The sequence below is a fragment of the Thermobia domestica genome, chromosome 18 (genome assembly GCF_964235325.1).
Source record: "Thermobia domestica chromosome 18, izTheDome1.hap1.1, whole genome shotgun sequence".
NCBI classification, from domain to species: domain Eukaryota; kingdom Metazoa; phylum Arthropoda; class Insecta; order Zygentoma; family Lepismatidae; genus Thermobia; species Thermobia domestica.
The window spans coordinates 141,808,925-141,835,847 of NC_137471.1; the positions used below are offsets into that span (position 1 = coordinate 141,808,925).

The window sequence follows — 26,923 nt, forward strand, 5'->3', positions numbered from 1 at the left end:
GTTCTCTACTTGACACTTCGACCTCAGTCATGTCATTGCATTCGCAGCCAGTGTCTGTACCATGGCTGAGAATGTTATATGGCTATGCACCATACACCATCTTTGCCATTATTAATATGTCTGAGGCCCAGCGTGTCAGCGGTCTCAAGATTTTGTTGATAATGACCACTCCAGAGACTTCGGTCCTTGGAGTGTCCTTATCTTACCTAATAAGTTCTGAGAGGATTCGAATTGGAATGCCATGGCAAATCGTGGACTTGCCCGATTACGATCTCAGTGGCATTCCTCGAGAAGACTCTCCTATGACTAACTTCTTCAGAAGTGTGTATTGCTTGTGGCGAATCCTCCAGTTCCAGAGGTGGGGAACCCCAGCAATTGCACTTCCAGAAGTAGAGGTTCAACTAGGTGAAGCTGAGGTTGAAGTGCAAGTGGAAGAAGAGGAAGGATCACACTCTAATGGCAGCCACAGAGAGGAAGAACCTAGTGATGAAGAGAGGAGGCCTAAGGATGAAGAGAGGAGGCGTGTGTATGGTCCAGTTGTTCGACCGCCTCCCCGTTCCAGGTAATACTTCAAAGTCTTATTTATTCATATATATTATTCTGAAAATTGTTGTGGGTTATGCACTTTTAGCGACCGTAGCTTGTTAGAGACCCGAGAATTATATTAATGGACTTAATAAGACTCAAAAACTTAATTGAAATTATTTACAATAAATTAATTTATTTTATTATTTGTTAGTGCACTAAATTGAATTTATGTTCACACGAATTCTAATTTCTTTTTTATCTTAGTTTATCTAGATTCCAAAGGATAAGAAGCTTAATCTTCCGGCGGAGACAAAGCGGAACGGTAAGACAATAAAATAGAAATTAATTTATAATCAGTAGTTTCTTATTTATTTTATTTTTTATTTATTTATATTTATGAAATTTATAAATTTTTTTTTTTTCTATTTGTACTAACGCTAAGTGTAAAAATTCTGACAAAAGGTATAAATTGTGAGTGTGAAGATATTAAGATATAACTTCTGAAGAAACTAAACTGACGCTCACAGTTCTAACTATTCGTTAATGCCGAAAAATTCAATACAAGCCGCCATCTTCTTTAGCGTATAATGGATCATTGCATCAAGAGAACCACGACCCAAATATTCTTTGCAGATTGAAAAGTTTGAAGCAAATCATATATATTATTTCGAGCTATCAGGGAAAATGATGTTATCAGCTGAGCTTTATTAGTTAATACAAACTATTTACTGAACTAATTGGTTTTATTTTTATTTTTCACCATATTACCAGCAAGCATAACTCCACAGGTAAAAACAAAAAAATCACAATACAGATGAAACCCCAATAATTAATTGAAACAGAAACATTTATGTATTATGAATTACCATATTTGCTACAAGCTATGTAATGTTAGATGTAAGCTTAACCATATCTGAAATATATATTTCTTTTAATTATGTGATGGAAACCATAAAATGTGATTGAAAAGAGCAATGTGTGTTTATGTAAATAAATAAGCTTCTGAAGAAAATGGAGATTCCCTTGAAAATTTCGGTATTGACAACTGGTATTTAGACGCATTCCGGAGTTTAATTTAATAGTTGGTTAGGATATAGTTTAACTCAGTTTTTTTTCCTTCGCTGCTACCTCTGAAAAGGAAGAAGTGAAATTGTCATCCATACTTATAGTTCGATCTTCTATTACAGAAATAAAGCAAAATCCACTAATCAATTGTACCTTAACCCAATTCTAGAATACTCTTAGCGTTTAATGAAAAAAAAAAAAAATGTTCACAGATGAGAAATACACCAATCGATAGAACAAAATGATATGTGCGACTGTAAAAGGTCATGCGTAGTTTTTGAGAAAATGGAGGGAAAAAATAATTAATTTATAAACTTAAATAATTTATCCTGTACGAGAGCTTATTGAGGTAAAACGTTAAAGTAACCTTTCATTAAGCTTTTCATTAAGACATAGATTCTTAATGAGATATAGCCCGAAATTATCATGAACTCTTAATTTTTTTATTTTTATTTAACTAATATATTGTCCAAAAATAAGGCATTGGCGCAAATCCCCTCAATCTTGGAGTTGGAGGGAATGTCCCCCCAATAATCCGATTTGAAATGTGTATTTTTGGGGGTGAGGAGAAGAAATACGATATTATTTGTGTCCGACTGCTACAAAGGAAAGAGAGATTAAATTGATGTTCCTTGCTGTATAATATACAACAGGTTCACCTCGGAAATCAGATTCATCCACCTTAATATGAGTCTCTGCCTCCCCCCACCCCACCCTTCCAGAATAAGCCTCAAATTGCCCGCCTCCCAATGTTGAAGACACTTGTGCTCCCTTGATCCTCCACAGCATTATTTTCCTACTTCATAACTATTTTGAACATCGCTTAAAAAAAGGAACGGTATTACCCGTCCCCCCTCCCCCCCCTCCAATGTTGAAGACAGATTTGCGCCGATGGATAAGACATACATAAATCGATAGATCCCTTGGAAATGAACGAAATAATATGCTTTAAGCTAAATTCTTATGCTTAGTTTTTGGGAAAATCGAAAAAAGGAAGATACTAACTTTTGTGGCGCTAAGAAATGTGTCGTTCTTTACCAATAATAAATGACTGTTTTTAATATGCTGGAAGAAATGGTACTACACATGTGGCAAAATTCACTTGAAGTAGGAGATTGTACTTATTGTTGACACAGCACTGTTTACGCATATACTGCTGAATTCCTAGCTGTTAATGCTGTTTATATGCAACTAGAGATATTACATAGGAAATAAAAGTACAGGGGTATTGTTACAAGTAAGATGAGTCATTGATGAAACAGATTTGGACTGGAACTAAAATAACTTGATTTATATTTCGTAGGAGGAAGCAACACGAAAACGGACCACTCCACCACCAACTGAGGAACGAAGTCATCCCACCTCTCCTCCTGGGACCTCGCAGATGGACCGTGAGACGATGGTCAAAGAAGTTTTCGTGGAGGAGATCAAGGAGGTAAGATGATTTATTATTTATTTATTGATTGATTGATTCCAATGATACTAATAACAGTATTAGATTGAAGTCATGCAAATGCATATTTGAATATTTAGTTTGCAAAACTCGCCGGTGTTGAGATAAGCCTAGAATTAAAGTCGATGTTTAGAATACTCGGATGTTGCTTTCTTTTTAACCCAACAATCGGCACGTGTATAATACCCTTGGTGTAACCACGTTTTTACCAGTGCGTTGCATCCCATTCTTCTAAAGGCTTTCCTACAAGAAGTTATTCTCAGAGGTGAGATGCGAGTTTCAGCAAGGAGGTAGTTTCTTTTATCTGTAGTTACGTTGTTTATTAAACTGAATGCCTTAACTCTCAGCAATAACTTTAATTATTTTTCTTGCCTCCTTGATGATTTGATGAATTTCTGCTTTAGGAAAACCTTGACTATCTACAAACACTTGAAAATTATTTAATGTGGTGTTAATCATCTCTTTTAAAGCTGGAAAGGAAAGGAAAATAAATATATTAGATTCTCAAGAACAATACTATTTTTTTCTTTCTTTTTCATAAGTGCTCCTCTATTAGGTGGAGAGGTGATTTTAACAACCAGTTCGGGCGAATCAGTGCGAACTAGCTGAATGACATCACTGATACTGATTTTTTTTTTTTCCGAAACGCAAGTAGCTTAGAATTATCATTATATATAGTTTTCTATATGAAATTTCAAGAATAATAAATAATGCTTCTCTATTCTCATTAAATTTCTATTGTTTTATTATAGCACGAACGGCGACAGGAACCAAGACCGAGAAAACAGCGACAAGAGGCGACCGAGAGGTCACCGCGAGAAGTCGATGATGATAATCTGAGGGAACACCCAGTTCAGGAGCCGCCGTATCCATATCCCATATCTTGGCGAAGTAGACTTCTCTGTGTGATCAGTTGTGCAGCTAGATGCGTTGTCGCCCCGTTTTCGGCTTGTTTGGGCTTTGAAGTGGACCCCTGCGACAATTGGTGTAAGTTATTTTCATATTTTAATCTGTACAAATTAGTGTTATCACCATAAGAGTTATGATCATTAATCTTTATGAGTTAATCTTTTATGTACCAGTATACAAATGTTTACTTGGTTACACGGTGAAACCATCTTATAGCACTGATTACTGATGTTATCCATTGAACTGAAATGCAACTAATTCATACCTAGTCCAGTAGATTGCAACTTTTTGTGGTAAACAAGTCTAGTTGTCTATATTCATTTATTTCAAATTATATAAATATATTTTAATCATTTAAGTTTTCTCTTGGTGAACGTGACTTCCTCCGAAATTGCAAAAGAACTTTTCGTGTTTACTGACACGTAACATCGTGACCCATCTGTCAATAGAGATCAAGCAACCTACTTCTTCCACCCTCCATTTTTTTGTTGACACAATGTTGTATGTATCAAAATTCGAAATTGTCTTGATCATAGCGATAAGTAAATGGCAGTTTTCCTCGTTTAATAGTCGCAGTTGGATTTTCGCATTTAAAAAAAATAAAATAAAATAAAAAAAATAATAAATAAATAAATAAATAAATAAATAAATAAATAAATAAATAAATACAAAAAGTGCTACTATTACGCAAGTGAACACGGTAGTTTGATTATGAACTTTTAGGTCATTAGCGAAGCCATGACTATTTATATGTCGGTCTTACTCGACTTTTGCCCGAATATCACCTATTTTTTGTGTGATTGGATGCCTACTGTGAGGAGCATCTTGGATATAAAAATTTCCACAAAGAAAGTGACTGTTATCTTATCTTGCCCGTAAACAGCAGAAATTTCTTAACAGGTCTTTGCAATATTTACACCTTTACTGAAATAAAATTGGAAAATGTAGCGCAGTTTTGCGGGAAGTTCACTTATCTTCACGGCGCAATACCTTACGTCTAACTAACTAACTTCATGGCCTATGGAACCCGGAGGTTCAATGCCGCGTTCACAAGCCAACTAGATCCAGCTTCTGTTTTGTATTCCTATTTCTGCGAGATCCATTTTAATATTGCCCTCCTATCTGCGCCTAGGGCTTCCTAATGGTCGTTTCCCGATTGATCTTCCAGTCAAGTCTTTGAAAGCGTTCCTACTTTCTTCCAGCCTGGCTACATGACCTGTCCACCTGACCCTCTTAGATTTGATGACCCTAACAATGTTTGGTAAACCGCATAAATTATGTAGTTCCTCGTTATGAAGTTTCCGTCATTCCGCTTTCACGTTCCTCTTCGGTCCGAATATTCGTCTCAGGATCTTGTCCTCAAATATTTTCAATATATGTTCTTCCCTCAGAGTAAGCGACCATACAGCATGACAGGCATGATTATCGTTTTATATATTTTAAGCTTCAAATTCCTCGACAGAATTCGCTACGACAAGAGATTTTGAGCTGAATAAGTACGAATTCTCTACTTTTAGTCTACATTTAATTTCTTCGTGAATATGGTTTCCGTCTATTAATATTGATCCTAGATATTTGAAAGTATCCACTTACTTCTAATTGTAAGAATCCCATCACTTATACATCTACTAGCTTCAATTATCAACTGTGAAATGGCCTTACGCCGAACACGCTGCGACTTATATACCCAGAGACTTGAGACACTAGGCCCATTTCGTACGCGAAAAGCCTACTGTATTCAACTGTATAATACTGTGTTCAACGTGTAACCTCCCTCTAAATATCATTAGTCCCCATGAGTACTAATAGTTCCCAGATGAACCCAAGTACAAAAACTGAAATTAGAAATAATGCTATTTAAATTGTATAAAATATAATAATTCAAATCCTCATTATTTTTATATTTTTGTTCATTTTAGATCAACGAGAGGAAAGAAGAAGAAGGTGGGAAAGAGAGCATGGAAACAGGGATCTTCCTCCCAACTTACTCCATCTCCGCCATGAATCTCAGTGTGGCCGCTGCTTCAAGTTTTATTTTTGCCCCTGCTGCTGCTGCATTCCTTGGTGCGACGATGAGCGAGAGTGCTTCCTCTAAAGAGGAATTGAGGTAAAAAGATAAGAATATCTAAACATAATATATCTTTCGTTTTATCAATTCGCTTTAATGTCCTTATCTGTATTATGTATTTGTAAGTCTTCGATATTTCTCTTTGACGTCTGTGTCTCGAATTTTCTGTATTACTTGTCTGCAGTTATGATTTCGGGTAATTTGACGGACTCTCAACTCGGCGACTTTTAATTCATCTTTTTCAATCCTTTAGGTTGTCATTTTGCAGAAGGGTTAAGTATTATGTTTATAAAATAAATTTAAACTACCGATCTTTTTACCTCAGAATATTCCACTTCCTCTCAAGATTACATCCATTAGACCAAAGGATGATGTACATATGTGTATATAATCTATGTAGTAATTGTAGTTACTCAAAATTCAATAGTAAGCTTTTGCTAATTCTTAACGACAAGTCGTTTTGTAGAATCTAATACAGTGAAACCTCACAATAACGGACACCTCCATAATACGGACAGATTTTATAAAACTGTTTGTATTATAATAGAACAGGAGCCTCAGCAGTGTTATTTTCTCATAATGCTTTAGTAAGCTCTTTGTTCTCAGTTTATATATATTCAGCACAAAAAATGCTTCCTTCAATTTAAAAATAAAACGTGGTCACGCTAAGTAAACAGAAATTCTCTTCTCTACAAAACATCTTTCAAATTCAATCTCAATAAATTGGTGAACCACTACACATAACATTCTTCATTTTCCTGTACATCTATCCAAACTAAATTGCTTCCTGGCGTTACTCCTTCAACACTTTCTATGGTGGAGAACCAATTATAAGACCAAGAATTCTACACGAAATTTCTTTTCTTCCCTGAAAAAGTCACTACTTGTGTTTCCCTTGGTGCTTGTATCTTCCCCTGCAACTCCACATAAACACATCTCTTCAATGATACTTCTATTTGTTTACAAAACGAATTTCTGCTTTACTCCCCCAACAATTGGAACATGTCTTCTCTGTAACTGTCAACTTTCATTTACAGACAAATAGTTACGTCCGATCAATGCCCGTTATTCAAAGGTATCACTGTAGTAGAAAGATTTCTGCATGAAATTTATATTGTATTGAGTTTATAACAGTATTTAATGATTATTGTTACATTTTTGTTCTCCAAGAAAACGAAAATCGCGCTTGACCTCAGATCAAAGAAAGTTTCAAATACTTCCATATACGTTTCCTATAGCTCCAGTAGTACAGGACTTGTTCCAACGATTCAAATGAAAAATGTTGAACCATCCCCCCTATATCATTGACCTGTCATTCTGTGGCCTTCACATTTTGGGTCTGCTAAAAAAGCTGCTAAGGTGACAGGTTTTGATGAGATGACATTTTACATATGATGAAATGAAGGTCACCATACGACAGTGGTTCAAAGACCAACCTCCCGAATTCTGTGTGGAGGGATTTAAACACTATCACAATTGGACAAGTGCCTGAATGTGTTGGGGTGACTTCTGAGAAACATACTGACTCTGAGTCACATTAAATATTTCAGCGATTATAGATTTTAAATACAAAAGAGGACTATAAAATTATCTAGTACATAGTGTTAAAAATTCAGGTCAATGTATTTACACATGATGGTGCTACACTTACCAAAAGAGTTTCATTTATTGTAAAAGTTAAAGGTGGTTACAAATTTCAAGCCTCAGACTTAGTGATCGAAAGTTGAGAATGCCATCACTCAGTTTGAGGATAACCTAAAAGGAGCAAGCTCTACCTTGCCATTTACATCATTTTCATGTAATACAAATATTCCAACTGTTTCTTTGCACAATACATATGCACTGTTATAGACTCAATATAGAAATCAGTAAAAAAAATTTTAAAAAATAACAAAAAATAAAAAAAAATAAAAAATAAAAAATTAAAAAATATAAAAAGCAAAAAAAAAAAATGAAAAATTTAAAAAAATAAAAAAATATAAAAAAAAATAAAAAAATATGAAGTAGGTAGAAAGTAGTGTTAAAGTAGAATGGTTGTGTAGAAATAAAACGTAGTGTAGTAGTACCGTAGAACATGTATATATAATATAGAAATAGAAAATATATTGAGTAATGCAGAAATCTGAGAAACAAAAGGAAAACAAAAGTAAAATAGATTCCAAGCGAAGTAGAAAAAAAAAGAAAAAGAAAAAAAAAGATTAATCCTAAGTACAACAAGTCAGGAGAAAATGAATAATTTGCTAAGCGTCATAACATCAACTTTGCTCCTTTTTCACAACTGGATTTCTGACAATCCTACATAGAGCTAAAAATTAACTGCCTTTGCATACATTCAATAGAATTCTCTGAGGTCATATTTTATTTGTTGACATAGTGCTTAAAACATCAAATATATCAGAGATCAACAACAATCAAGATAATGTATCAGAATAATGTCCTTTAAAAGTTAGAAAACACATTCCAACGGAAATGTGCTAGATGCACTTTGTGAAGCATTGCACAATGAGAGCAAATTTCTTCTTCAATTTACTTAAACAAACAAGCAGATTTATACTTCGTTTTCCTAAAATTCATCCCTCACAACGTACTTTATCGATACAACGTCTGGTGGATCTTACAAGGTTTTGTTTAAGAAATAGATCAATGTTCTTCAGGCAGTAACGGATCCGTGGAATGAGCTGATCCGGGTTTGTAGTATATCATCTCTTAGCATTGAAAGCAGCCTTCAAAATTGTCCAGAAATTTTTCGATGGGTCGAATTTCTGGAACATTAGCTGGGTTATCTTGTTTCGCTACAAATTAAGTTTCTTATGATTGAGATGTTCAGTCACAACTTTGGGGTAATGCGCGGACGCTAGATCAGGCCAGAACACACATGTCCCTGGTTCATAATTTGCACGTATGTACGGTGTTAGTCTATTCTTAATGCACTGTACCAGGTACGTCTGGGCATTGATAGCAAATCCAGATCAACGCAACAATGTTCCCACAATAGGGTTTCCTTTGATTCCCTTCTCACCGTCAAACAAGGTCACGATAACACCACTTGTTCCTGTATCTGTTGGTGCACTACTGGCTCATCGTCCTGATAAGTCTGCCGCATTTCATGTACCACGCGAGACAGGTGCTGTCCTCTAGAAGTTTTGTGCGTATTTATATTGAACACACTTTACTGTGTGACAGTAAGATCGGCATCATTTTATGAAAACTGATAAACCTTCTCTTGACACCATTCTTTTTCTTTATGACCTCTTTCTCAAACATCGATTTCACTATCAATGTATGTAGCATATCTTCCAAATCACCTTCTCAAAATAACGGCATCTAGATATGATTCTTTTCTAAATAATTGACCTTATCAATTGGTATTTCGCATGATGTCTTCCCGTCATGCTTGAAGCTGCACATGCTTCTTCACTATAGTGTATTTGTAGGTCATCCTAAAAGCCATTTATCTTTTATTCAAATTTCTATTCCTATTCCGTGCGTATCGTCAAATTCTTATGCTATGCAAAGAGCTTTCATGAGAATGTCCACGTGTTCTATGGCGCTCTTTGAATGGTAGATTGGAGTACATAATACGGATACATCTTTTCTCATGATCATTGTACTCTAGGGTTAATTTCCAAAAAGCATTAGAATTAGATTGTAGAAATATAGTATAGTGTAGACTTCATATCAATATTAGTTAATTAAAGAATAAAAAGTTTAAAATTAAAGTATTTGTTGTAATAAAATAAATATTAGATTAATTGAAAAATGGAAATCATTACGCTTGGAATAGATGTGAATCATATATTTCGTAAATCTTGACAAATTTTACATTCTACACTGCTTGACAAACTTAAAAAAAATATGCTTACTAAAATTAATTGGCATATTTTTGGTGAATTTCTTTTGTTTCGATTTTCATGGTGTATATTCCATTACTTAGAATTAATTAAAGACCATAATAAACGCTGTTGTAATAAATTAAACAAGCTGAGACTACCTTCCGTGTTCCCGCTATTTCACCCTATGACAGTGTTTCCATTTTCCATAAACCATCAATATTGCTAAGTACCAAAATTAACATCCTTCTATCTTTTATTTATCACGAGTTCTTTGTTGTTTGTGTAGATCACTCTCACAATTTACCCCATCTAGCATCAACAAGAAGAGGGAAGACTTACATCTAATACTCTTTGACAGTTATGGAACGTTTAGCCTTTACTCCACGGGGAATCTAATTTTTCTTACGTAACTTTATAAACAAAACATTCATGTCGGTAATACCTTCACATATTTCTCTAAGACGACTTCGTGGCCAAACAATAATAAAATTGAACTTTAAAATAATTTTAATCGAGACTAATTTACATGCAAGTTGAATCTTCAAATTAATCAAACGTGTGCTATCAAAATAGTTGCACAATGATTTCAAACGATCTTCCTTTATACCAAAATGTGAATTCTTATTGGAGCTTCCTCTGCTAAATATATTTCAGGCACTCCGAGTTTACCAGTTAACCTTCCATTCTTTCTGGGATGATCTTCTTCTTGTTCACCAAGCAACATGTAAATTTTAAAGCTTTTCTCTCGCTTGGGATTTTATACTTTGATAATGTTTCTTCTTCGTAGCAGCATTTAGATAATCTATCCTTGGTCTTTCTCTTCCGGGTTTTCCTTTTGCCTTTTCCTCTATTAGCACGATGATCCAATCGGAGTGCCGAATAATATGGCCAAGCATGCTGTTTCTTCTTTTTCCTATTATCTTGATGATCTGTCGTCCTTCATTAGCTTCCTTTAGTACGTCTTCATTTCTTTTCCTTTCGGTCCATGATATCCGCAGCATTCTGCGCCAACATCACATTTCAAATGCTTCCAGCTTGGATATTTCAGCTTTTCTCAATGTCCACTTCTCTGATCCGTAAAGCGCCACGCTCCATACCAGAGTCTTAATAAATCGTTTACGAAATTCCAACGACATATTTCTTGAACTCCCCAAGCTCCATGATTATTTATCCAATAAAGAGCAACCGATTGTTCTGAGTTATAATATATCTGGTTTACATTTAATAAATTGAATTGTTAGTTCTGAGCTGTAAATCAGTAGCTTTTTCAATAATCTCCAACATGACAGCACACACTTTTCTTTATATATATAAAGAATGTACATACAATTTTTACTAAAATTACAAAAAGCATGTAACAGCTTGAATTTTCTAGAAAGGCCATTTACAAATAGTTTCTGATAACACTAAAAATTGTTTTTATTACTTGTTAAATTTCCTAGATTCTTTCAGAAAAGCTGATGAGTCCCAATAACTATTGCAAGCTTTCTTCCAATAATAGTTTTGGAATCACCATCACAAATAAAGATTTATGCACAATAGGCGAAATAGCTATGTTTCTTCACGGATTTTTCCACTAAAAGTCTTATTTCTAAATAATAATAATAATAATAATAATAATAATAATAATAATATAAATAAAAGAATAAAATAAAATAAAGAAAAAGAAACACAAAATTAATAACTGAAACATAACGGATCAAAAGTTTATGCACAATAGGCGAAATAGTTCCCTTTCGTGACTACGTAAACATTATATAAAGAACCAAATAAAGAAATTAAAATCACACACTATCTGTAGTGCATCATTGAGCTTAGAGCCCTTACATATATTCCTGTGCTCATTACTCGAACTTGGTTTAGTTAACAATGTTCTTCTCAATAAAAGCGAACATATCCTTGTTGGCTACTGGCGTTATATTTGTTTCAGTTATTTCTTTTGTAATCCGTGGAAACATCGATGTACTTTTCACGAGGAAAGGACTGCAATTCACATCAAACGTGACTCCTATAGTCTACAGTACCATTTCGTGGTTGAGTGGTTCTTTGATTGCGCCTAATATCGGGTTCGACCCTGAGTAGTTGTTCGGATGCCTGTCTAATATTGTCCAGATGCTGCAAAGGGATGTTGATTTTCAATCAATCGTCGATCAGAGAGATGTTAAAAATCGTAATAAATCATTTTCATTCGCTCAGATTTCTTCTCCTTCTTATGTTACACATTTCACCAGGGTGCTCACTTAACCGTGGAACCTTGAATTTCATTATCAAATCTCAAAAATCTAGAAAGTTTTCAAATGAATAGGAATAGCTTATCAAAAAAAGTAAAAGTCAAAAGAAATGCTATTCTTTTAGTATTTATCTGTTTCTTGTATGCACAGTTGACATAAGGCTTAATGAAGACAAATTTAGTTATTCCATTGCAACATGCCAACCTTCAGACGATTTTTGTTGTCGTTGTGCGGTCAGTAAAGATTAATTTTATGAACTTCCTTCCCTACCGTAAATCTTGGACCATAAAAACATGCAGAAGCACTGAATTCGATTATTTAGTTTGAATGGGAACCCTGCACGAGTGACAGAATTACTTCTGTTATGGGTTCCATACACTATCAGTTCTAACTGATCAGTCCAACTGAGCTAGAAACTTACTTAACCGAACCTATGATGAATTAAACTGACAGTGTGTGGACTACCGTCAGTTAATCGAGTTCAGTCCTTCAGTTCAGTTCCTTCAGTTTCACCGAAGGTTCTATGGAGTGCACTTCTAAGATCCCTGAAGTACCAAAGTTTTGGAACGTACACTTCCTCACCTCCAGTCCCAGATTTCTTGGATTCGTTCACTTTCCACAGATCCTCCCTAAATGCCAACAGTAGATTGTTTATTTTTTTTTAATAACAGTATCGCGTGTCTCCTGAACTTCCAACTCTTTTAATTTTGTAAATAACATATCATATGCCTCCCCTCTTTTATACCTATTCGCATAATGCACATGGTGCATGTTCCAAAGTTCGGGATGAGCACGGTAGGCTTCAGTAAAAGCCAACAATGCCTTACTTTTACAAGCTATCATGATGAAAGAACCTGAACTGAGACAACTTTGTGTTTTCTTCAGTTAATAGCATAGTTATAATAGCAAAAGACGGTTGGTTTGTTCAGTCCAAAATAATCGTTCTTCGGTCCAAATAACCGCATGAAGAACTGACTGAACTGAATGAATTCCTTTAGTTCGCAGTTTTTCCTTCAGTTGTGACGTCATGATCAGGTTTTCCTTCAGTTAAAGTGATATTGTATTAGTTCTTTCTCTAAACAGTCATGTTGTGAAAGATAAGCCAAATCTTGGTGAAATTTGAGTGGAACAATTCTTTTCCATTACAACCGTGAGTGATAAATTATACACTCATTCTCATTCTGTGGTAGTACTTGTATGATTCTTTCTTCTAAAAAAATCTCTAGAAAAAATTATAATCTTCGTCCTTCTTCTAATAGCTTCGGTTATCTTTACATGTCTAATTTCAGCTGTTTCTTTGTCTTCAAGTGGTTGCATAAGTTCTCAAACGTCCTCTTAACTCATATTGATACATAAAGTGTCTTCAAATGTCTGAAAATCTCTTGATTTTTCGAGCGTCTTAACTACTATAGCACCAATGATGCATTACGTTTCATAATTTTCACAAATCCAAAATACTATAATAAACAGTTAACCTGGAAGTCAACATTACACTTTTACTCTGTTCATTAACACAGTAATTTTGTCAAGCAGTGGCACATAAATGTACATATTTATTATATATTTTTTAAATAAATAAAATCCCCTTCCTGTGGGACGCCTACACGTGCAAAATGATATCTACTGAATTCTGTTCAGTAGAAATCTGTTGCAGCGAGGCAGTTTGTGCAGTTATTTAAAAGTAAATAAAGAAAACCAATAATCAGATAGTGGTTTCCTTTGGACAACAAAAAAGAATTTATTCTCCAGTTTGCATTCATACGTATAACATCAAAAAGTAATCTGATAGATATTATTTCGTAAAAAAGATAAATTAGTATATTCTACTACTATCTTTTGGCTGTTGCTTATTAGAAATTAGAAATTGTACTACTATCTGTTTGCTGTTGCTTAATAATAGTTGTGCAGTGTCTCGTGGCGAAGGGGGTGTCCAGGAATAGCTCCTCTTCATATGATGACGCTATCCCTGGGGCGAAGGGCCCACTAGAGGTAAGAGGTAATTAATATAGTTATAATTAGTATATTTTTAACTAAGTTTAGTTCATAAGCATTGAATGAATTTAGTACAGTGTATTTTTTTATTTTTTAATGTAAGCGTAAGAGAATTCATTGAAAATATTTTGATATATATATATGTGTACATATTTTCATGTTAGAATTTATTCTAAATATTTATCTGTGTTTGTTCTGTGAATAGATAATTATGAAATGTTCATATGATTACGCTACTGCGTAATTGTATATTTAAATGTGTTGGTTTGTTCGTTCATATTTTTTACAATTTCAATTTGTATATATCAATGTTTTTGTTTAACTAACTTCTTTGTTAACTTTACTAGTTATCACTAATATGGTTTAGTACTTAACTCAAATGTTTACTCCTGCTTTTAAATATTGAATGTACCTTAACAGTGTATTTTGTAAAGTAAGTAATTAAGTTGGCAAAGCAGGATAGTCTGTGATAACCTTTCTGTTGGAAAGAAAAACAAACATTGTACTTACGAAGATGTAAACAATATCTTAACAAGATATTGTATTTTGTTTTGTAACTTGTTGATGTTGTGTTATTACTATATAAGCACACACGAGGGCTATTTTTTCAATCTCTAGTAAAGTACAAATAAGAACATGAATATAAAAATTAATAAAAATAAATCGATTTATCAAAGTAGTCATTTAACAAGTTGACATACACGTTTCAACGACCAAATTTGGTCATTCTCAGTACACGTTTTTTTAAGACATCAACTGCTTGTGGAACTACACATTCTGATCTACTGTAGAAATAGTGTTAATAAATTTTGAATTACTGCCTTTAAATTTCCTTGTCAGGTAAAAGATGCCTGTGAGCTATATATCTATACAATGCTACTTTGTTAATACTGCTTTACTTGATATAAAAAATAAAAACTAGTATGGATTCCCCACTGAATCACGGGTCGTTTACTTTTTAAATCTGTTTTGTTTGTTCGCCTTACCTGAATTCAAAATTTCTTCTCAGTTCAATGGGACCCTGCAACTCATATAAGAATCCTCAGCACATTTGTAAATTCATTAACTTGCTATGAAGAACCGGTACGAATATTCCACTGAATCATTTTGACGCAACTTCTAAAGTGTATTGTTTTCAACTTTGCTGATACTCAACTAAAAATTATGGCAATGCCAACCAAGATACATATCTATGCTCCAAATTTAAATATTCCTCTTAAGAAACTTATAAATCTTCGAACAACACTTTATTTTTCACTTGCTAAACATTGTCCTAATGTTGCTAACTCAAGACACCACACTGATATATCACAGGAACAATCCTATGCTATTTCTACATAGCTGCCGTTGTGATTAAAGTATTTATCATACCTTGGCAAGAGTTTCCTTATGTCCTCCGCAAAGTAGATTTCTTTCTGATCACTTAGCTATGGACGCCATAAGCCTTTGTTAGCTTTGGGATGGACTTTCATCTCTATAATTTTGAACTGCACACATGTCTCGTCTCTCGTAACAGTTTTGTTCAGGAAACCCTCTCCTTTCGCGTCGTAGCGTTCCAAAAATTTCAAGGCCGAGTCTATTTGCTAAGACTTGTGGTGATCAGTAATCAATTTTTGGAACTCACAGTGGACAAAGTTTCTTGTACTCAGGCATTACAGTCAAAAAGCCATAGAGAACTGATCTTGAAATTTCAGGGAAGACAGCAGACATTTCAGAAGACGAAAATCTACGTCTTTAATCAACCACATCGTCACAGATTTCCGCCTGTGACTACCATTGCCATTTACCTTGGTACGTCCCTTTTAAAACTTTCTGTGCCCTCGTACACACAACTATCATTCATTAAGTTCTCGCTGTAGAGATCATTCATTCGATGACAAATTGTGGCTGAAGCCTCGAGAAAGCGATTTACAGCATTAGATCACACCTGGTGAGCTCTACGGTTACACTTGATGTTTCTACGTTTGATACTCCAAAACTATTAACCTAGAGGTTGAAAAAATAGTCATAGGGCCAAAATAAGATATACCATACATATAGTTTGTAAGTGTGTTGGTAGGTAGGTAAATACAGAGACAATCTTAAATCCTAAGAATTGTTTACTCGGGCTAAAATAGGATGTAGTGTAGAGGTAGGTAGGTAGATAGATGTAGAGGTCATCATAAGAATCGGTTACTTGGAATAAAATAGGAAATAATGTTGAAATTATAGAGACACTTAATGCTTGTAAATGAAAAAGTATCCAGTAACATTGGAGCAGATATAAAAATATGTTAATGTAAAATTGAGTTATTTGGTATAATGTTGTTTGGCGCACTTTTAAAATTAGTATTAAAACAAGTAGTCTTATGAATGAATGAACTGGATTTTGTTTTTTGCTTTCATAGGGTTGTAAAATTAGAACAAATCGCAGTTATTTCCAGGTATATGCTGTTTTTTATTTCGTGTTGTAAAAGAGTATGTATTTTTTAAAAAAAATGTTAAGTGGGTTAAAGTGTATATGACGTGGTTTGCTTAAGAATACTAACAAGTTAGTGTGTGTGTGTGTTTAAAGTAAGATTAGATGGTAAATGAGTAGCTACTTCATCGCTTTCTACGAAAAATTATATTTTCTCTCTCTTTTTTCCTATTGAAGAATAATATAAGCTTGTATAACTAAATTTTAATTTCATTTCAGCAGACTGGTAATTTAGAGGTAATTTTGTTATTCAAATTTCATTTATATTGCATATCAGTAAATAAGGTTACATGTATTGTTTTGATGAAAGATAAATTGTACAAGTTTTTCAACTATGTTTATATTTTGATGGTTTCCAATATTGATGAGGTCATTATGGGTATATATATAAGGTTGTAATAAAAGTAATATTTCACGTAGAAGGTTTTCAACATAATAAGTAATAGTGTGGTTTTATTCATATTGTTTAAATTATCTAAATAATACCATAAAAGTAATGTCCCTATATGCTACTTTTAAAAGAATTTAGTTAGTAAATTTTGTCACTTCTTAATCCATTATATTGATTTTATACAATACTCTTATGCTGTCAAATGGAAACCTATTCTCTGCCTTGTATCTTTGATCTGTGGTGCATAAGTTTAAATGTGTTTTGTGTATCTTCAGTCTAGTCTTTAGGGGTTTGCCCAGTTTGCATAAGGTGTTTGTCGCCGCATGTTGAGAGTCCGTCTGTGTTCGTCATTATATATTCTGTGTATTTGTTCAGTAAAACTTTCAGTTGACGTATTGTGTATTATAGGTCTCATTTTGTTTCGTTTTTGTCTTCAAATAATCTTGCTTTACTCCTTGGCTATTTAAATAATTAATCTTTTTTCGCTGAGACTAATTTTTCAGTTTGTTCTGGAGTTCTTCATAGGAAGAAGCTATTTAAAAGATATATTTAATGATGACTGATATCGTAAGTATTCTGATCTTTTTTAATTTCCTACTAGATTGGTGCACAGTAATGCAGGATCTTGGTTCACAGGTTCAAATGCCCACAACTTACATGAAACTGAACGAAATTTATTGAAATAAAAACTAACATCATCAATATAGTTCTGCCAACAAGAAACAACGTTATTTATCCTAGTAGCTTGAGAGTCTGCGGTTATGGATCTAATAAAATCTCATAACACATTCTGAGCACTGATTTGGTTATTGAAAACGTGTTCGTGCAAGAAGCAGTCCAAGTGTAGAAAAATATGATAAATAATGGGCGAGAGGTCTGACGAATATGTTGGACGAGGCAGTTTCGTATCCTAATGAGTGTTCAGCAATACAGTGTGCATAGCATTATTATCATTAACATGATTTGAGCCTTTTATGTTCAACAATGGTGGCCATAGACGTTGTAGATTTGATGCATTTGGTAATTTCCTGATAATTTTAGATCATAATGGATTCGCGTGGATTGAGGGCTTCACTCCATCTAAAGATAACTACACAATTGCCATGATCTTCGGGTATAACTGTTGTTTTAGAAAGTGTTTAGGAGCAGAAGCGCAATCTAGCTATCGCGCGAAATGTCATACAAGATCTTCAACGCGTTCTAAAACCGAATCTCTTTTATTGTGCAGGAGCAGCGTTTACCATCATAATCAAGATTCAGTGGTAGAGCGTTCACCTCTGGTGTAAGGGGTCCCTGGTTCGATCCCAGCTCACGCCAAGTGAACTTTATGGTAGACAAACACCGTGTGTGATTCTGCTGTTTCCTCTCACTTTCTTCATTCCACCATTCCATTCATTTCTCATCATCACAGTCTCCTTTAGCCTCGCCGGCACATCCGTGGGACGTAAAACTGAAAAATATTTCATTCATTTTATTTCATAATCAGATATTCTACCATTATTGCAGATAGTTTGCTGCAACAAAGAAGCTTCTATGCATCACGTTCTTCAGCTAATCTCTTCATCTTGATGTAGGAATTTTCTCTTTAATACCGTCCATCAGCTGTAGGCTCTTTCGCTCTCCGTTTTCCACTTCACTTTAGCTTCTATCATGTCCTTCTCATCGAATGTCCCAACCAGTTTCTCTTTCTCTAAATTGTACTTTTCTCCCTTCACTATTTCTAACTCTTTCTCATTACTCTTCTTCACGGCTGTATTTAGAAAACCTCCAGTCTTTTGTTTTTCTTAATTAAAAGTACCAATTTGTTCGATTCTTTGTACATTCTTGTGCTACGAATGTGTCCATCTTTTAGACATTTCATAATTTTTCCAATGCCATGCGACGGAAATTCCGTACAACTTCTCGCATCGTTGTCCCTGGGTCTGGTTGTCCTTTACTTTGTAACCAGTATTAAACTAATGTTCGAGACTTACTGTATCTTGAGGCTGAAATACCGATGACAGAGCTCACATGCTGCTCAGCTATCTATGCACGCTACAGTGAAGTTTAAATTCGTGGAGATAGATTCGACAGAAATGGTTTCAATACACAAAACGGAAACACAATCCATACTTTCTACGAGGTGTATAGCTAAAATAAGTAACACAAGTTGTTGAACGATATATAACACGGTATATATAGATAACATCACTATGATCACAGTCATGTTTTACATTGAGGTACCCCAAATCCTGCATCACTTGTGCAACAACTCACTGCTTAGCAAATAGTTATGAAGGTACAACAGTTAAAATATTTTGTTAAAACTAAAATTAAAACTAGTAGTTTAGCAAACATTCTAACTAAACGTTTCGTTAAGTGTGATTTTGCTATAATCTTGGTATTTTTGTTTCATGTTTGTGTTTTCTCGCTTTTCCAGGAATGAGAAAGAAGAAAGATATCATCATAGCATTTATCTAGTATATAGGGGAAAGAAGGGATATGTTTAACCTAGTAATAGATTAAGTTTAATAATAATTATAATAATAATAATAAATGGCGATTACCCAGGTTCTTTGTGATCCGAGGTAAACCTAAACTCACATTTTCTAGTAATTACTGAGTTAAACCGTTGATTTGTTGATTCAGCGTCCATTTTGATCACCAGGGCTATATGAGATGTAGACTTATAAGGTGGAATACACATTTACGTAAAACGATCAAATTTCAAAGCCCTCCCACCGAGAATCGAACTCGAGATCACATGTACTAAAGGCGCGCACTCTAGCCGCTGACTAGTGGAGATGGCTAATAAACGATTGAGGGTTGGCGATTGGTTGCACTCTGTGCATCAAGTAATTCTTCTTCTTTTTGTCCTTAACCATAGGCTGGTTGGCAACATGGAAATTTTAAAACTTTTCCCTCCTTTGAAAAAGCTGTTTTATACTTTGATAAGGTCTCTTCTTCGTAACGGCATCTAGATATTCTATCCTTGGCTTCCTCTTCTTGGTTTTTCTTCTGCCTTTTCCTTTATCAACACGGTAATCCAGAGTGCCGAATAAGATGGTCAAGCATGCTGTTTCTTCTTTTTCCTATTATCTTTATGATCTGCCGTCCTTCATTATCTTCCTTTAGTATGTCTTCATTCCTTTTCCTTTCGATCCATGATATGTGCAGCATTCTGCACAAACACCACATTTCAAATGCTTCGACCTTGGATATTTCAGATTTTTTCAGTGTCCACGTTTCTGATCCGTAAAGCACCACGCTCCATACCAGAGTCTTAATAAATCATTTTCGAACGCCCAACGACACATTTCTTAATATTAGTAGTCGTCGTTTTATATTGAATGCTTGTTTAACCTGCGCTATTCTTGAATTTACGTCTTTTTCACTTCTTCCATCCGAGGATAATAGACTTCGTAAATAAGCGAACGTCTTAACGTCTTCGATTTTCTCTCCATCTAGCCATACGCTTGCCCCTTCCTTTCAAATAATTAGACACCATAAATATAAGCAAGGATAGGATTTTTATTTTTACCTTTATTTGAAGGTGGATTTCCCAAGTAAGGAAAAGAGTCTTAAAAATATACGCCGATCTCTGTGTATATATTAAAAACCTCTGTTATATTTCATAATTTTAAATCTAAAAAAAAAAAAAAAAAAAATCTCCGCGGTCGTCGTCTTAGAGTTTTCGGTTCAGTTTTTATTTATTATTATTATTATTATTATTATTATTATTATTATTATTATTATTATTATTATTATTATTATTATTATTATAATTACCTAATACATAGTGTGTAGTACATTATGTCTATAAGGAAAATAGATGTTGCAAAAGAATAGAATCGGTTGTATTGTACCAGTAATGAGATCTGATGGCATGAACTGATGAATTATTATGAAGGTTTCCGAGCTTGTACCTTATTAATATTTCACTTTTTTAGCATTAATCAATGAAACCAATTCAGTAACAGGAATGAATAGTTAATGTTCTTTAATCGGAATTCATTTGGAAAAATTTAGTCTACAGTTGCACCGAAAACAACTTAAGAGTCGAAACACAAACAAACACATACTCTATGAATAAAAATACATAAATGAAATATACGTAATATTCTTTTGTGACTTCTATTTCATTTAGTGTTACGTTAATGTATGTTTTATTTTTAAGGAAAACTGCAGAGGTGACTGCAGTACATTTTTAACTCGCCTAAGCCGGTCCCAAGCCCGGTTGCAAAAGCAGGAGGGAAAATGTACGGCCAACTTCACCTGGAGGAAGATTGAACGGCACCTGGAGTCAAATTTTACGAAGAGGACCACGACTGTGTAAGTTGAGCCTAAAATCAGTAAAGGTATAACAAATTAAAATATACATAATAAAATTGTTATTTACGTTGACTGCGTAGTTATTTTAAATACTCAGCCATGTTTCGTCCTTATACTAACATGGCAATGCCTACAAAATAGTGTGATAACGGATAATAGATAAGTTGCGTATAAAGAGAACTATGCATTCAAGATAAATGACAGTGTTACTGTTTATTATTATTAAAGGTATATGCTCATTTTAAGTAGCTTTTACCTATATTTCACGGGGCTTTCCACTATTGTAACTTGTATTAAAAATATGAATCCATCAGTCGAGAATCGAATCGAACCCAGTATAATATGCGAAATCAACTTCTACTTATAATATATAGGTAGATAGATTTATATGTAAAACTTACTAAAGAATTAGTTTAACTCCTTAAGCTAATATTATAGTTTAATTCAGCCATTAAAAAATAACATCGTTATTTTGATGTCACTTTTATCTAGGCTATTGCTTTTGTTTGTCTCTTGAGGCAAAGAAAACAAAATAGTCTACTTGGTAAGAAAAGTTGCTCACCTTGTGCTCTGCGTTTATTACTAGAACGGAATAGTTTCTTTTTCTCAGGGAATATCAGCACCATTTTTATTACTGTATAACCGGTCCATATCAGGTTCTGACTTGTCACACAATGTGTCCTCTTTTACTGGGCCGTCAGCATCGGTGGCACTCAACGTGCAGAGATTTTTTTCATTAACAAATGTTTATGTAGAATGGAATGCACACTGCCAGTTGAGATGCCACATGTCTCAGCTATATGGCAGACAGTCACTCACCGTTCTACTAAAATCACGGCATGCACTCTTGTAATCATTTCTGATGTGGTCACGTTGCAGCGGCTCATCTTTACAGGTCAGTCAACCACATTAAAATTCATGGCATCATCTCTTCACTACGTCATATATAGGACTAGAGTCTCCAAGAGTTCCCACCATATTTGCATGTCCTTCGGTGTTAGATTTTTCTTGAGTCAATATTTTATCACTGCTCAGACCTCTGATATTTCCATTTCTTCAAATGTGGCTACACTTCTTACTGATCACCAGCCTGTAACAAAAAAAGAGAAATTGTTATAAAGTCTTGAAACTTTGTGGATATTAGTCTAAAGTATGCTCAATATTATGTATAAAATTACAAGTCTTTATTATCACTAGAAATGGGTCAGGAGCGGACCATGCTCAACCACCGTCGTATATTTCCTATCGTAAATCTTGTTTTCTTTAATTAACAATTAGTGCAATGTATTCAGTGACTTAATTTTGATTTTCGATTACCCTTAATAATTGCGGCAAATGACCTGCCGATAAGGGCAGAATACCTGTGATGATGATGATGATTAATAATTGTGTGTTTTACGTCAATTCTCTATGTTTATAAAAAAAATAGCATTTACATTAACAGCGGACTTCCACAATATGTCTTTAATTTATGTTCAATGTGGATGTTCCTCAATTCATTTTCGGCTGTTGTAAACACTAATTCCACTGGCAGATTTAACATTCCGCAAATTTAGTGAATTTTTGTACTAAGGTCATTGAACACTTATTGTAGCTTGTGTAGTTTGTCAATTAGATTTATTCTGAAAGCTAGTTTAAATTTTTGTTGGCATCAAAGTGTGAATTTGTGAAATAATTTTCAATTGACGATTCAACTTCAAGTGAAGGCAATGTTTCCAGACCCAGTGTTTGAAGTAATGTAAAATATCCTCAGAAAACATTTATTGAGATCCTGTTTAGGTCCTTGATAAGACTGTGAATCTTAACGGTGAAGTTGTGTAAACTGGAAACAATCCGTGACAAAAATATAAATAATGTAATAAAATATAAATAAATATTTCCATTAATTTTATGTTTTTCTTGAGATGTTGATGAGAAGTTGTTGTTTCATCTGTGATCTAGGATGTCCTTATCTAAGCTGAGTTTAGGTTTTTTGGGTCTGATGAAAAAGAACTCAAAAACATTTCTTTCTGCCTTATTGGAATAAGGGTATGAAACCGTGGTGCATTCTATGTTATGGCCTGTATCTTGCAGATGATTTGAGAGACCGGAAGTGGGAGGAATCTTCCTTTCTTGATATATTCTTTAACCTTGGTTGAAATGTTCCTTTTGTCATACCAATATAGGACTCATAACATTCACACGAAATATTGTAGATCCCTGAAACCAATTCATCTTTAAAATATTTTTTGTATCTTAATGAGAAACTTTCGAAAGTGGTACCAGATTTTACGAGAAATTAATTCCAAGGCATTGCCTATTTTCTTTAACCTTTCAGAAATGCTTTGCCAGAGGGATAAGAAACAAATTTTTTGTCAACTTTCGTTTTTTTTTTTTTTTTTTTTTTTTTTAATAATAATAATAATATCCCCATGCTCAACTTTTCCATTTTCTAGTCATTTTTCTTCCTTATTCAAAAAGTGTTTCGATCTTCTCATTGAGTTCTGTTCCTTTTGTAGAATACCCGAAGACTCTCAAAAGAAGTTTTTTTTTTCCAAATAATCTCTTTGATGGGGTGCGAATGTGCCGATTCTTTGTGAAAAAATAAATAAATAAATGAAATCTGAGTTTTTTTTTTTTTTTTTTTTCATAGACCGAAGTGAAGAATTTGTTGTGCTTCCTATAAATGTGGATGTCCAGAAAATTAATGCTGTTTTCTGACTTTTCTTCTGTGATGCATTTTATACTATTGTAAATGTTCTTGAATTCTTTGATTAGGTCTGAGAAAATGTTCTTATCTTTGTAGATGAAAAAATTCACAATATACACTATCTACCAAAAAGTCACTGGTCAGTCTGCTAGGACATCGCCGTAAGGAATCCAGAGCAACTTGCACGACGTCAGTCATTTGTTTCGGTGCAAAACGCATTATGAGTGATCGTGCGTCATGCGAGGAGTCAATTTGACAGAATGGTAGACAGATAAGAATTTAGTGAATTCGATAGGGGAATCATCATCGGTTTTCATATTGCGGGTGCGTTAGTGCCCAATTACGCCACCCAAAATCAACGGTGGGTTGATGTAATCCTGAAATGGAAACGTCACGGTGTCATTAGTGTTCCTAAACGGCCCGGACGACCCAAGAAATTGACGGACAGGGACCGGAAATTGCTGAAACGAGTGGTATCCAGCACTCGCCGTCAAACTGCATCTGCCATCCAGCCGGAGTTCCACACTGCATCGGACACATCAGTTTCACTGAACACTGTCAGGACAGAACTTCTTGCACTTGGTTTCCATGGTAGAGCAGGTGCCCACAGGCCACACATCACTCCAACGAATAAAGCCAGGAGGTTGGCATGGTGGAAGGCTTATCGAAATTGGACCCTAGACCAATGGAAACATGTGTTATGGAGTGATGAATCACGCTACACGTGTTTCATGTCAGATGGTCGAGTGTGGGTGTGGTGTCAACCCGGGGAACGTTTCTTACCAGACTGCATTGTGCCAACAGGGAAATTTGGTTGTGATGGTATAATGATGTGGGTTCGGCTTAGGCTCACTTGTTGTTGTACCTGGTAACACGAAGAGTGCAAATTACCTGGAAGTTTTGGACAACTCAGTGCTTCCCACATTGTGGAAATTCTTTGGAATGGACCCATGTTACTATCAGGATGATAATGCCCCTTGCCATAAAGCTGTCAATGTTATGTTGTGGTATTACGGGAACAATGTGCAACGACTCCTGTGGCCCTCTCAGTCGCCGTGGAACATCTGTGGGATGAACTGGAGCGGCGTTTAAAGTCCAAACCAACTCGTTCAAATTTACCTGCCGCACTTGGAACCGCCTTGCAGGAGGAGTGGGTTCTCCTGCACTCATTACTAAGAATTTTCTTTTCGAAATTATCCATAACTATATAGTTAAGTAGGTGAGAAAATGGGCTTCTCATCCCAAGATCTTTTTGGTTGTGAATATATTCTTCAAATTAGATAATTATTGTCGAGATAGCTTTAAAGGAGTTTTATGACTTCGTAAATGATGAGATCGGATACCTTGTTTCTCTTAGTTTCCTCTGTGTACAGGATATAGCTAAATTGATTAGTATTGAAGTAAACACAGCTTTGACGTCCAGTGAAGGTAGATGTAAATTAACTAGTGATATGATGTCTGGAATGACTTCCATACCATTCTTGATGGAATATTCAAAAGGTGTGGTGTCAGAAATGAAAGATGTTAGTGACTTAGCCAATTTTGTAGGTTAAAGAATTTTTGCATGACATATAAAAGTAAGAATCCGGTGACACGGTAATAAAAGTGGTGCTGCTGACATTCCCAGAGAGGAAGAAAATATTCAATTAAAATATTAAACATAGAGGAAGGCAAAAAGTAAGTCACTTTTCTTATGAATACGTGTCCTATAGCTTCTATAAATACGTGGATCAGTCAGAAAGTTAGTTGCACTTCTTCGTAAATATTTTCAGTTAAAGGCTATTTTGATGAAATTGTGTATCAACACTGCAGACATGTGTATCGTGTGACATAGCGGCTTTCACGAGGCAAGTGGAGGTGCTCTGATAATTAGTTCTAATAACGTGTCGACAGCTGTAAGTGGCGTCCAAATTGGAAATGCATGCAGTGATTCGTTTTTTGTGGGCGAAAAGGCGTAACTGCACTGAAATTGATCAGAATTTAAAAGTCGACGGCCAAGTAAATTGTCTAAAGGCATTGTGCAAGACCACATGCAGCACAACAAACGTGCGAACTTCTGACAAAGTTTAGGTGGGAAGTGTGGGATCACCGTCCTTATAGCCCAGACCATTCACCGTGTGACTTCCATGTGTTTGGTTTCATAAGAGCCTAACTTTCGAGATTACGATACCACTCGGATGACGAGGTGAAAGCTGCAGCCCAAGAATAGATATCAGGAATTAGACGGAATTTCTTTGCAGAAGGCATAGAAAAACTTGTACCACGCCTCGACAAATGCTTCAATAACAGAGGTAATTACATTAAAAAGTAGCTTGTGAATGGAACTTTACGGTACAAATAAAGTTATTGTAAAATTTCTATCCTGTTTTAATTTCTGAAGTAATGCAATTAACTTTTTGACTGACCCTAGTAGATAGTCTACTTGATATTTTATAACCACAAATCCGAAGTTTTTGTTATATTTGTCCATATTGAATCTTGATATGTCTTTCAATTTTTAGTTTTCAATTGACAACTATGAAACTCACCACAGAGAATCTTACAAGTATACATTTCCCTTATTTGATTGACTTGTCGGAATTTAATGTCCTCAGCACCACGGCTGTAGGTGACTGGGAGTTAACTCTTGAAGTAGAATCCGAACCATTCCTTCGATTTATATGTGAGGCTTTGTATCCTCACCAAGGTACAAACCCTGAACTGTGTGCATTAGCTATTTGGAGATAGGGAGTTAAAAAAAAAAAAAAAGCCACGTTTGAATATAGAGAGGAAACCTGGTAGTCTTTCACTGAGTTCAGGGCCAGACAGTCTTATAGGTTCTAGAGCATTTCATACGAGTGTACCACAAATCATGTGGCCAGGTTCACTAACATCCTGCATGTCGGGTGGAATTCGCGATGGATAATAAACGTTTTTAAAATAGTGACTGTACTATAAAGGGGAAAACGAAATTTTAAATTACGTTTTGCGATGTTGTTAATATGTTTTCCGTGTT

At 34.8% G+C, this 26,923-nt stretch overlaps 1 protein-coding gene across 2 annotated transcripts; it reads left to right on the forward strand.

Annotated features, from left to right (window-relative positions):
* Positions 1 to 723: 723 nt before the first annotated feature.
* LOC145674839 (uncharacterized) lies at positions 724 to 11,464 on the forward strand. Of its 2 annotated transcripts, XM_081745066.1 has the most exons (4): positions 724 to 850; positions 2,897 to 3,028; positions 3,799 to 4,033; positions 5,875 to 11,464. In XM_081745066.1, the coding sequence occupies exons 2-4, from the start codon at positions 2,978 to 2,980 to the stop codon at positions 6,048 to 6,050; spliced, it is 462 nt and encodes a 153-aa protein (XP_081601192.1). In that variant the 5' UTR covers positions 724 to 850; positions 2,897 to 2,977; the 3' UTR covers positions 6,051 to 11,464. The 2 variants fall into 2 exon arrangements, with proteins under 2 accessions (XP_081601192.1, XP_081601193.1); XM_081745067.1 differs by lacking the exon at positions 724 to 850 and having other exon boundaries at positions 2,641 to 3,028.
* The last annotated feature ends 15,459 nt before the right edge of the window (positions 11,465 to 26,923 follow it).

Bases quoted from the DNA above. Each gene is read 5' to 3' on its own strand.
- LOC145674839 (XM_081745066.1), top strand. From the start codon at position 2,978: ATGGACCGTGAGACGATGGTCAAAGAAGTTTTCGTGGAGGAGATCAAG. The intron at 3,029-3,798 runs GTAAGATGATTT...GTTTTATTATAG, and splicing joins TCGTGGAGGAGATCAAGGAG to CACGAACGGCGACAGGAACC. The intron at 4,034-5,874 runs GTAAGTTATTTT...TGTTCATTTTAG, and splicing joins GGACCCCTGCGACAATTGGT to ATCAACGAGAGGAAAGAAGA.